The 12,506-nt window shown below is 56.0% G+C and overlaps 1 protein-coding gene across 7 annotated transcripts in view; it reads left to right on the plus strand.

The window, feature by feature from the left end:
- The window catches only part of LOC128913061 (tubulin monoglutamylase TTLL4-like), a 39,887-nt gene that overhangs the window by 9,971 nt on the left and 17,410 nt on the right, over positions 1–12,506 (plus strand). For 4 of the 7 annotated variants that reach the window (XM_054210051.1, XM_054210052.1, XM_054210053.1 and 1 more), the window contains 5 exons: positions 117–288; positions 689–836; positions 1,056–1,215; positions 1,483–2,229; positions 2,322–3,935. In XM_054210051.1, the coding sequence (XP_054066026.1) occupies positions 117–288; positions 689–836; positions 1,056–1,215; positions 1,483–2,229; positions 2,322–2,531 (1,437 nt within the window). In that variant the 3' untranslated portion in view covers positions 2,532–3,935. Of the gene's footprint in view, positions 1–116; positions 289–688; positions 837–1,055; positions 1,216–1,482; positions 2,230–2,321; positions 3,936–8,719; positions 8,857–10,055; positions 11,429–12,125; positions 12,236–12,506 lie in introns of those variants that run through there. The other 3 variants (XR_008467825.1, XM_054210055.1, XM_054210054.1) reach the window with 3 other exon arrangements.

Below are 12,506 nucleotides of genomic sequence, written 5' to 3' on the forward strand. Positions count from 1 at the left end.
GGGACTGTCAGCCTCCCCTCCCCTCAGCACCATGTGGCTGGGATGGATGTGGACCTGAACCCATGGGAGCCATAGTGGACCAGGATGTCCCCCAACACCTATCTCCCCATCTTTAGGAGGATGTGGCTGTGGAGCAGGGCTTTGCTGCCTCAGAGCTGTGGAACGTGGTGTGGCATTGTGTTGCTGTGGTGCTTCGTGCGGGCAACCACAGGGTAGTGCTGGAGGGAGACCCCCCAGGGGCAGACCACCCCACAGCAGAGCCGGACTGGAACCTCCTCTCCCCTCAAGGTAGGAGCTGCAGGATGGCCTGGACCCTGCTCCACATCCTGCCCTCAGACTTGCCCATGCCTGTCCCCATCGGCATCTGGTGCCTGAGGCCAGAGGGCCTGGGGGGCTTTTTTTGAGGGTTGCTGTTGTCCTCCAGTGAAAGAGGGCTGGGCTGGCTGATGCTGTGCCCAGTCAGCAGCAGCTTAGCTGAGCTGGCTGTGGAGGAAGAAGAGAGCGTGTCTCTGCTGGAGGGGAACATTCACCCTGGCAGGTGTGACCACCATGGGTAGAGAACGGTCTGGTCTTGGGCATGGAAGCACAGAAGCGACCCTGGAGCAGCCTTGAAGCAGTACAGGCAGAGGAGAGGAGACTTTTCAGCCTGTCCTAGCATTGCCCCTCTGCTGCACTGTTCCCCCTGCAGGCACCCTGCTCTTCCTCAGCCTGGCCCTCTTCGTCTTCACTCGTGAGTCCCACCAGTGCCTGCCTCAGCTTGCCCAGTCCCATGGTGTCCTTATGGTGACACTGAAGAGGCTGCTGTCCCCTGGCTTCCTGGCATGCCTGGCACAGACGTGAGTTGTGGGGAGGGCTGAAGAGGTCAGAGCTCAGCCGCTGAATGGGGCTTGAACACAAGCACACAGAGGGCCGAGAAGTTTCTGACCTGGCACTTGCAGGGCACAGCTCACCTGCAGAGCTGCTCCTTAGTGCCTGGCGTGGGGAATGCTCTCTGCCTCTTGCCTTGATGTTTTTCTGATGACCTCTGTATTAAGCTCGCTCTCTAACAAATTCAGGCAAGCAGGAGAGGATGGGGACCCTGAGCTTGTCCCAGCTGTGGTGATCCAGGCCTGCCAGCTCCTCTGTTTCCCTTTTGCCCTGGATGTGGATGGGGATACCTTAGCATTGGTCATGGAGGCTGTGAGAGACGCCCAGATACCTGCCCAGCTGCTGCAGGTACCCTCTTGGCCCTTTGTTTCTCTTCCACCCCATACTGTGGAGACACCTCCCCACATTGCATCCCCCAGTGCGTGGCACCACCTCACACCGTGCTGGTGATTTCTGCCCACACAGGGATGTCACTTGGGTGCCATGCAGCCCCCAGAGTGGCTTGGCCAACAGCTGAGCTCTGCACCCACCTGCTGGCAGCCCTCAGCCACTGCTTGACATGGCCCACACGCGAGGACAGCACACTCAGTGCCACTCTCTCTCCTTTCTCCTTAGGTCTGCTCTCACCATCTGCCCTTCTCGTACACCGAGCTCCCCATGAGCCTCTTGTGCCACCTTGTTGTGTCTGACGAGCAGGTCATAGATCAAATGGTGAGGGCAGCCACTGCCTCAGAGCGCATCATCACCTTCTTGACGTCTGCCTTATTTTCAGACAGCCTCACGCTCACAACCGACCTCCTGTCTCTCTTGACCCATGTGGCCCGGGCCTGTCCGGAGCACCTGCCCTTTCTCCAGAGGATCCTGAGAGGCTCAGATGTGGCTGACCAGCCACTGACCTGCCTACTTGGCCACCGGCAACACATGATACGGGCCAAAACCTGCAACCTGCTGGGCAACCTGCTCCGACACAGCCACGACTTTCCCCAGGTGCTGCAGAGCCAGCCGGCCTTGCTGGAGAGCCTGCTGGGCTGCCTGGCGGACCGGGAGGAGAGCGTGCGGAGAGCAGCCAGCTTCGCGGTGGGCAACGCTGCCTACCACGAGTCCTTCCCGGCGGGGACCCTGGGCAGGGCCGTGCCCAGGCTGACAAGGCTGTTGAGGGACGCACAGGCCAGGACGTGCTGCAACGCGGCCTCGGCCCTGGGCAACCTGGGCCGGCGCTCGGCGGAGCTGGGGGACCTGCTGATCGAGAGCAGGGCCCCCCACGTCCTGCTGGAGGTGGCCTGCTGGGACCCCCGGGAGAGCGTGCGTGAGGGAGCCCTGGTGGCGCTGCGGGCCCTCAGCCAGCACCCTGGGATACAGCAGGTACCGCATGGGCACCTCTGCTCCTTTGTGGGACCTCATGGGGCGAGGGGCCAGACTGGCGGGTGACTCCTGTCCCTCCCTTTGCTCCGCAGGTCCTGCTGTCCCTCAGAGCCACTGAGAGGCTGGCCACGCTGGCCAGCGGTGACTCACAGCCTGCTGCCGGTGGCAGTCCCCGGCCACCTTCTGCCCGGCACTGCGAGAAGCTCCTCCGTCTCCTCGCACCCCTGTGCAGCACTGGTGGGAATGGTGCTGGAAACGCCCCCAGACCCCCAGATCCCGGCAAGCCTGTGGCCCCGCGCTGACACCTGGGCTCAGCCTGATGTTGCCTCCAGTGGGACAGGACAACCACTCTCTGCCTCCTCCTCGGGCTCCGGCTCCGACCTTCCACAGAACCCACGGTTGTCCGCCCCGAGGAGGGGGATATTCTTGCCCGGCCAGCTTCTCCCTGTGGGAAGCCATTCCTGCAAAAGGGCCTGTAGACCTAAAGAGACCACCTCTTTCTAAGTGGCCTCCCGGGCCCGTGCCCGCCCACCGGGCGCCGGGGCTCTGCCCCGCCATCTCTGCTGCTTCCCCGCCAGGCCGCTCGGGGGCGCCGTGTGCCGTTGCGGCTGGCGCGGTGGCTGCCGGGAGGTGTAGTCACGTGGCGGTGCCGCCCCGGATCCCTATGGTAACGGCGGGCGGTGCGGCGGCGGCCCAGGAGCGGCGGGACCCGGGGGCGCCGGGCGGGCGGTGAGTACGGGAGGGGTGGACCCGAGTGTGCCTCCCCTTCAAGGAACCGGTCCCTTCCCCTTGTGGGGAGTGCGTGCCCTCTGTGGGTACCATCCCCAGGGCCTACCCCGGGGCGTGCGGCCCTTGGTTCCCCTCGCTGGTTCCCCGTCCGCCCCTCGCCGGGCCCCCACGGTCCTCCCTGCCCCACTGCCATGCCCGCAGCGCTCACCCGGCCTCTGCCCCAGCACCGAGGAGGCGCCTTGCTCAACCACAGGCCTCGCTGTGGCCCTGCGCTGTGACCCCTTGGGGTGCTCTGGGCCAGGCCCCATGGGGCTGGGGACACGACATAGGGGCGCTCTGCGGCAGGATCTGCTGGGGACAGTGTCCTGGCCAGCGCTCCTGGGACAGGAGGGAGCATCTCAATAGCGCCTTTGGCCTCAAAGACTTTTACCTGAAAAAATGAGAACCAGAGTGTGTTACCTGGGCGAGCGTCAGGGAGAAAGAAGAGCTGGCTCTGTAGTGAGCCTCTCCAACAGCTCTTGGAGCAGCAGTGAGGATGGAACTGGGGTTGACCGGAGCCAAGCGGGCACTGGGACAACCCAGCTGCTAATCCTTCCACTAGGGTCTTGGCTGCTCTAATGTTGTAAAAAGGAACTGGTGGGTCTGAAAGGTGAACGGGCAGAGCTGCAAGATGAGTTGAGACAAGCCTGGAATGTTTCCTGAATGACTCCAGGGTCTGGGCTGGGCATGAGGGGTGCAGGAGTGGGGAAGCCGTGTAGCGCTGTGCCAGCCTGCTGTCTCCCTGCTCAGCCAGGCTGCAGATATCTCATGGGAGGCAGAGTTCAGCCCCACAGCTCCACATCAAAACCCTCCCTATGTGACTCCCTGAGATGCAGCTTCTCTTTTTCATTGCTGTGTACTCCCTAACAAACATGTGTGTGGTGGTCTGGTGGCTCCTGGGCAGTTTGGGGAAATAAACAGCAGATTGTTGGTCTGATTACAGCCCTATCTAATAATTTTTCCTTTATTCTTAGTGGTTGTACCCAGCAGATAGTGGCACTTGTCTGTCCTTGCATTGCACTCTTGCTGCAGTCCTTAAGTTTTGTATTAGGCAAACTTTGTTGATGACAAATCGGCTACTCCTGCACTTCAGTCATGCCTGGGGCCCTTCTCAGCATAGCAGGAATCGCATTGCGAGGAGGACACTGACAGGGCCAAATGCCACTATCCCCAGATAATGATGCCTGCCTGGAGATGTGGTGTCACCGATGCAGGTCGAGGGCTTTGGCTGACGTACTGGCTTGGCTGGGTGCCACTCCTTGGCATTTCTCAGGTTCATCCCCTGCAGCAAGTTTGGGAGTATTTGGCGGCTTCTTCCTGACTTGAATCTGTGTTTCTGCTCCACTCCTGAGCTCTGAGAGACCACTGCATGGAGTGAGGTGGTTGCAGTGCCTCCAGAGGAATCTTTCTCATCCCGGCCAAGACATGGAAGAGTCCTCATCACATACTGGAGGACAGACCTGGGAGCTTTTTCTTCCAGTTCCAGATATGTTTCAGAAAAAAGTATCAAGAAAAGGGGATGGACAAAGAATTGATGTGTTTTGAACTAACTGGGCAGTTCTTGTCTCCTTGCTACATATCGATATTTTATAGTTGTTCCACTCACCCTGAGCCTTCCACCTTTATTTTATTTCTATGCCAAAGGCTGAGAGCATGTCCAGGCTGCCTAAGACCAGACTGATCTGTGCTGACTGCCTGTCAGTTCCTGTGCTGGTGGCCGAGCTCTCCCCAGGTCTTGTTGTGTAATTTTCCTGTACCTTTTCTCTCATTGTGAGTCATAATTGAGAATGATATCACTTTGGTTCGCTATCTGTTTGGATTTGCAGAAGGTGCTTTAGATCTCCTCAATGAAAAGCTGTAAAACACCCCATGCTTTAGCTGGTTGCTTTTATCCCAGACTTGTTTCCCTACTGTAGTTTACACTACGATACAGCTGCTCCTGTAGCCCAGATGATAAGAAAGTACAAGTCAGAGATGGGAGCAAGGGCAGGGACATCCCTGCTTCGCTGCCTGGGAAACAGAGCTGTGCAGTCTGCTGTGGCTGTATGGCTGGTCCCCTTCAGTGGCCTGGTGACCCTGTCAGGGTGGAAAAGTCAATATCCATTGATAGCAATGGGGACTCCACGCTCTGGACCTTTTGTCCTTTGGTGTGGCCACTGTACTCTCTGGTCACAGCCAGGTTAGCCCTCCTGGGGTGAGCACTGAGCCAGACCTTTATTTAGATGTCCCTGGTGCGCTCTCTCCATGGCAAAGCTGCAGCCCTGGATTTTCTGCCTAACCACGCTGGAGTCCCTCATCTCATCCAACACTGTGCTCTGATGCCCTGACAGCGGTGAGAAAGTCCCCTGTGAACTCAAACACGTGAGCCTTCAGTCCCCAGGCCAGCCTGTGTGTGTGTGTGGACGGAGGCATTTGCTGCACCACAGAGTGAGGCAGCAGCTGAATTCCAGCTCTCCTATGGCTTAGTCCAACACCCTGCTGCCCATAAAGTCGGCCTCTCTCCCTCCCTGTCACCTCAAAAACAGGAGCGTGTGCCAGAGCTGCTCTGCTGCGCTTGCAGGGTAGTGCTCTGCTTAGTTCAATGATCATTTTGGGCAGCTGTGCACTTCTCACGCCTCCTCTGTTCAGCATGGAGGGGAGTTCAGCGCCGCAGCCATTGAATTGAAATGACTAGCAACAGCACAAATGCCAGGCACAAACGTAATCCTGGGATGCAAGTGGGATTTGCTGACACATCCCTGCAGTGGGTCATTTCTCACTGATATCTTTTTTTTGACCTGAGTGACCAAGCAAAAGCTAGGTGTCTTCATTAGGAGAGAAATTGGTGATCATCATGTGCCTCTGGTTTTGCACTCAAAACGTGGTTTTGCAGGATGATACTGGAGCTGAGAGGGAGCAGCGATGCTTAACTGCTTGGCAAAGCAGCACGCCAGGTTGTTGGTGTTTCTGTGGTGGCCAAGCTGTCTTTGAGCTGTCTGGTCCCCATGGGCTTCTTGTAGCCACTAAGACCCTCTACTCTTCAGCTTGAACTTGTGGGTGGCCTCGCGTGCTGCTTTGTCTCGGTATGTGACTGCACTTGAGGCCACTTGTTTCCTGGAACTGATGTAGGTGACGTTTGTTTCCATGGTGTCGAAACACAAGAGTTTGTACCTAGCTACCAAGGGTAACAGCAGCTTTAAGGCACTCTCAGTCAGTCAGTTTCAGAACAATGTGCTTGATCTTGTTGAAAGCTTTTTAATTTTTTGGAAGGGGTATAAACTCTTATTTTGAAATGTGTATTAGTTTTAAAACATGTTTATTTTGCGTTGCTGTTAACTCGCTTGTTCAAGCTTTAATCAAAAGCCCCAGAGCTGCAAGTGGGGAACTTGGTGTGAACTCGGATCTCATCTAGAAGAAGATGTTATCCTTTCTAATAGTAAAGAACAGAAATTGCACCCTGCAATGGCATAGAAAACAATAGCAAATCACAGTTGTATGACTCCCCCACCCCCTTGTGACTTTGGGCTATGTGAGGCTGACAGCACATTATCAGGTCAGCTTGCAACTCATACATTTGCAAGCTCTTGTTATTTTGAGCGTGTCACCACAGCTGCGTTTAAAATAATCTCCCCAGCCAGACTCATATGATGGAGGGATCATGTGCACACCTGGGCTCTTACGCTCTTGCTTTTCCTGTTAGAAATTGGTCTGCGAGGAGCTGCCATGCTGCTGTTAAAAGCACCGGCTGTGGGGGGGGGGGCTTGGGCTGGAAGAAGGGACTTCCACTGATGCTTAGTGGGGCACACACGGGCTGGGGCGCATGGTGGCTTCTGTGCACCTGTGATGTGACATTCGTAAAGGCTGTGGCAGTGCTCCAGCTGACGTCCCGAAGCTTGCGAGTAGGCTGTGCAATAATAAAAGGTGCTAGCGAAATAATTGTAAGTGAGCGCAGCTGTACCGTCACTCCAACAGTGACAACTTTGGCCTCTAAATTGTGTGTCACTAAGTCCAAGCCAAAATCCATTAATTACTAGTAATGATGTTTGGGTTTGACTTCCAGCACAGCCAGTTTGCCCTGAGCTTTTCCCGGCTCATGTTTCTACAATAAAATTTCCAAGTGCAGTTTTATTGCTCTTGTGAGCAGCAGAACAGGCTCCTGCTCTTTTGCCCTAGGGTTGGGTTGGCAGAACTAGGATTTGCATAAATCTGTGACCTTCCTTCACCCCAAAACTCTGACTGAGTTAAACGTAGGGGGGAAACTTCCTTGACTGGTAACCAGCGGGGATTTACCTTGGGCAGGTGACGTGGTTCATGCCCAGAGTCACGGGGACGTGGCAGCTGCTGTCCTGTTGTGCCCACAGCCTAGCATGTGAAGGTGTCTTCATCTCTGCTGGTTCTCCTGGATGTTCAGCAGCTGCTTTGCCGAGCTGTTGTGCAGTGAGGACAGGAGCTGGTTTGCAAGCAGACATCAGAGATGTCTGTACTGGTACGCAGGAAGTGGGACAGGAGTGTGGTGGGGGAGAAGGACAGGCAGCATAAGCTGGTGCTGCCAGCCTGGCTGCATCCTGCCCTGCCCTGTTCAGGGGCATGTCATGTTCTTCCTTTCATCCTTCCTGCCCCTATCTCCGAGCTCCTGTATCTCCACAGAGAAACAGCAGTGGTTACTAGCCGTCGGCTGGTACAGTCCTCGTCTGGAAGCTGTATGAAAGGCCCTGCTGCTTCCTTCTGCAGCCGCTGCTTCCAGTCCACCCCTGCCCTGTGCTGGCCCAGCCGCTTCTGCAGCTCCGCGGCAAAACCACTTTGGAGAGGGGCAAGCTCAGCACGTTCTCCCTCTGCCATTGTGGGGCTGGGGACCATCTCTGGCCAAGCAGGCAGTGGCAGCTAAGGCCATGCCATGTCCAGACCTCCACGCTGGCAGTTGCAGCTGCCGGTGGTACTCCCGTGCTTGTGCTGGTCACATCTGTGCCGCCGTTGCAACTTACTCCAGAGCAGGGTCACACAGGGCTTCTGCTGGAATACTCACACCCGTGTCTAAGCTGGCTGTAGGATTCCTTATTACAGCTTCATTAGGCCAAATCGCTTTTATTTTTATAGCAGGATGATCCACTGATAGCTGTAAAGCCGTGTGGAGATGAGGCACAGGTGGCTTTCACTGCAGGCTGGTTTTCCAAGGTCATTCACAGCCGGATGAGAGCACAGGCGATGGCCAAGCTGGCAGCATGCGCGGTGACACCGCAGTGACAGTACCCTCCAGGCAAGGACGTCAGGGACAGTTTCATTCACCTCCTCATGTTTTTATTTTTCTTTTTCACATCTATGCTCACTGGTGCACTAGGGTCACTTTGTGGTTCAAGCATGCTTGTGACCTGGGTGCATCTGGGGGAATGGCGTGCGGAAGCTGAGCTTCTCTCTCTTGTTTACTGGGGGAAACTTGAGCCAGGAGAGTGGCGGCATCTGAGCCACAGCCTCTTCGCTCTGTGCTAATCGCTGTGAATGTCACAACACGGCTGGGTTTGCTGCTGGGTGCAGATCAGGTAGCGATCGGATATTGTGGTACAGCTCAGTTGTGTATGGCACGTAGGACTCCCTTCCCTACGGCTCAGAGCCCCTCTGGGCTGCACCTCGCAGAGGGATGAAGCCACCCAGTCCTCATCTGGAGTGCTCAGTGTGACTGTACAAGTGCTAACGAGGAGCGCAGTCATGGGCATGGAGCGGACCTGACCCCTTCCATACTTCCTTGCAGAGCTTGGCAGGGCAGCAGCTCTCCTTCAGGACATATAGCTCCTATGGGATCCTGCGTGGAACGTTCCCACCTTGTACAGCCTCCAGTTGGGATGCTGCTGACCTGATGTACGCTGGAGACTGGGGCCTGATGCTGGGGTAGGTCTGTGTGGGGTGTAGGTCTGTCTGACCCAGCCCTGTGGTGGGTGTGAGCCACTGTCATGGAGCTACAGAGCAACTTCAGTGTGTCCTAGCGGCACTTTACTGCTGCACCCAAGGCTTGATTTCCTGGTGAGAATGGAGCATGTATGAGTATTGCAAGAAAACTAAGAGGGTGATGGTTGATGCTCTGCTTACCCTTTTATACTTTTCTTTTTTTTAAACATGCAAGCTTGTGTGGGAACGGGAAGGTGGAAAAGCAAGCCAGCCAGCCTGCTTGGGGTACAAATTCCTGTATCCAGGAGCCCTCCAGCTATGTGTTAAAGCAAGACAAATACCTGGCGCATGGTTTGTTTTCTCTTTCCCTTCTCCCCAGGCAAGAGGATCTTACAGGCATGATGGAATAGTTCATTTTGGAAGGATTCAGGATTACGTCTGCAGCTCTGTGGTCTGCCAGTTGCTCCTTGCAAGAGACTTTTCTGTAGGACTGCAGTGGGGAGCAACATGTGTGTGGTACTGCCAGCCCCTGCTGGAAACCAAGGTGTTGATGTTAGAACAGCCCTGCATTTGCTCCTTGCTGCCTTCTCAGTCCTGAGCTCTTTAGGATGCCCTCAACCCTCACTGAGCTTTTCCATGGGGCTACAAAAGTGAGAAAAGTGTTCCTTTTAAGAGCAAGGGCTGAGGTTCTCACCTAGGTGTGGTTCTCACCTTGGGAGCTGAAGCTTTAAGGAGTGGGGAGAAGAAAAAGAAGCAGAAGCAGGGGCTTGTGGTGGAGCCCACGGTGCAGTTTGGAGATGCAGACCCATGGGAGTGGGCTTCGGCTCCTTTGCCAGTTCCAAGGCAGGCAGACAGGCAGGTGGCCTCTCCTTGCAGTCAGGGCTGCTCTACTGGGGCTGCTACGCTGTGGCTCTGGCTGGCCACCAGGCACCTCTGCACGTTTGCAGGGTACAAGCTTTTCTGCAGATAGCACTTTTCCTAGGGCCATCTGTAAGTCATCCTTTGCATCCTCTGATTTCATATGAGATGCCAGCTCTTCCTTTGACTTGGTCCCAGGAAACTCTCGGGGAGCTCAGCAGATGGAGACATGGTTTTTCATCCTGCAGGGAAAGCAGCTTCCCCTCCTTCCCTCCCGTGGCACTGGGCTGGGTGCTTTGCCCTGCTGGAGTAATAGCATCTTTCATGCTGTCGTCTTGTTTCAGGCCAGCAAAGATGCTGCTGTAGATGACTGACTTGCTGGAGCTTGTGTGCTATGGCTCTACATGGCCTCTGCAGGACCAGAACACGTTAATCTGGGCCCCAAACAGGAGAATAACATCAGGCTCGAGTCAAGCACCCTTCCGGCAGGGAGAGCTCATCCACGCCAGGCCTGGCACCTCGCTCAGCAGCAGGCAAAACCCATTTGGAATTTAGAGAAGAAGTATGTGAATGCTTTCCAGGATCACAACCTGCTGCCCTCAGGGATCCCTCTGCAGCAATCCTGCTTCTTGTGCCCACCATCCCTATGTCACGCACACCCCGGTGAAGACACCCTCCCAAGCCTGCCCTTGGCCCAGCCGTGCCTGGACCTGGGTGGGAGCACTCTGCTCTACCAACGCTCCTGCCTCAGACCCAAGCCCTACGGGTTTCCTTTCCAAAGCACTCCGGACACCGGCTCTGCTACGGGAAAGGCGATGTCTTCCTTGCTGATGGAGCCCTGCCTCCTGCCTGCGCTGGTGGAGGAGCACTCTGCGACTGGGGTCAAAGGCTCTGCCCTCAGCTCAGGTCGGCAGGCATCCAGGTCCTATAGACCACTGCTCAATAATAACTCCTTCCTACAGCCAAGCAGTGCTAAAGTGCCTTTGCTGCAGTCACCAGAGATGAAGAAGTTGAAAAACACCCACAGCCTCTCTGACGCCTCGTGTCTCCACTCTGGGGGCGATGGGGAGAGCTTCCCTGGCAGCCTGGTCAATGAAGCAGTGAAAAGCAGCAACCTTGTGTTGGAGCAAACTGCGGTCTCCTCCCTGACCCTTGTGCCCAGCGGTGCGATCCTCAGGAAGGATCGGTGCTCACGGAAGGAAGCTGAGAGGAGAGCACACAGCTTAAAAGAGAAGGAGCCGGAGATCAGCCTCATGGAGGCTGTGCAGCCACTTGCCGGACAGACTGCCACAAACAACAGCTTTGGACGCGAAGTTGAAAGCTCAGGCCTTACAAATGTGGGCAGCCTGTCCAACTGGAACAGCAGGTGGGGGCAGCACGTCATAGCACAGTTCACCCCAAAAGAAACCAGCGCTCCTGTGAACTCAGAGCTGGGTAGGCATCGCCTTAACGGTAACTCAAGCCTTATAGGCACCAATGGTGCTGTTGTCTGCACTAAGCGTATCAGTGTCCATCTCTTGGCCTCGCATGCTGGCTCTCCTGACTGCAACGCTGACTGCCGGCTTGTAAGCATGCTGAGCTCACGTGGTGGGGACCGGGTGCCAAAAGCAGAGCCTCTGCATCTCGCTGCTGTCTCTGAAGTGGCAACTCAGATGTCTACCATGCAACTGGAGAAAGAGGAGAAACAGGCCCAGGCTGAGCTCCCAAGAAAGCTTGAGTAAGTAGAGACAGGAGGAGGAGGGAGGATATGGTAGGATGGGCTGGGCTGGCAGTTGCGTCTTTGTGTGTTGGGAGAGGATGCACTGTGGGCACTATGGGGGTGGCCGTAAGGGTAACCATGGGCTGTGTCCCTGAGCAAAACCCATTGGTGGCATCCTGGTGCAGGGGGAGCCTTCCTGCCACTCCCAGCATGATGCAGGCACTCAGGGTGGCTCCAAGCCTTTCCACCTTCTCCTTCAGCCACAGCATGGAATTGTTGTGTGGCATTTCTAGCTCCCCCCCCTCCCAGTTATGGGGCCCTGCCTGCTGTGGCAGACTCTGCACATATGTTGGGTGAAGCCTGCTGTTGAGCCAGGTCCAGCAAGGCTTTCCCAAGCAAAGACATGGGTTCCTAAAGGAACATGGAGCTGATGCAGGACAGGAGGGTGCAAGGACAAGGAGTTTCTGCTCTCCTGCTGGGCGAGAGTGTCCTTGTGCTTCTTTCTTTTTGGCTGCTCTGGAAATGCTCCCTCTGGGGGTGCCCTGGGGCCTTTCTATCTTGCTAGCTTGGGATGAGTGCTTGTACAACAGCATTGGGCAGGGCAGTGTTGTCATTCCCCTTCCCATGTTGTCCCATGCTGCCTTGTGGGCTTCTGGGTTTTTTGGCCCCCAGAAGGTACATGCCACTCCTTCTGATGTGATGTCCTTTGTCCCAGTGTCACTGCTGAGCAGTTGCTGCTGGAGCCAAGTCATCCCCAGGATGAAGCAGAGGAAGAACTTCCTGATGGTCTGGACGAGAGCTGCAGTCAGGAGGAGGACGAGGACAGTGAGTGGTGGTTCCCTGGGGAGACCTGTGCTCCATGCCTTGAGGTGGGAAGTGTGAGGGCTGTCTGGGAGCTGGGGTTGAGCACAGCCACCCTCCTGTCTTACATTCATGCTGTCATTTCAGGATGACCTAGAGATTATGCTGAACCCAAAAGTGATGTATCAGCAAGGAGGAACTGCATAGGTTCCTCTGGGGAGCAGGCTAGGGCTCACCACCATCCTGCTCCAAAACTTACCCATCTTCTCTCTGTGCAGGGTTGTCAGCTCCACCC

Source organism: Rissa tridactyla, chromosome 7 (assembly GCF_028500815.1).
Source record: "Rissa tridactyla isolate bRisTri1 chromosome 7, bRisTri1.patW.cur.20221130, whole genome shotgun sequence".
Taxonomy (NCBI): domain Eukaryota; kingdom Metazoa; phylum Chordata; class Aves; order Charadriiformes; family Laridae; genus Rissa; species Rissa tridactyla.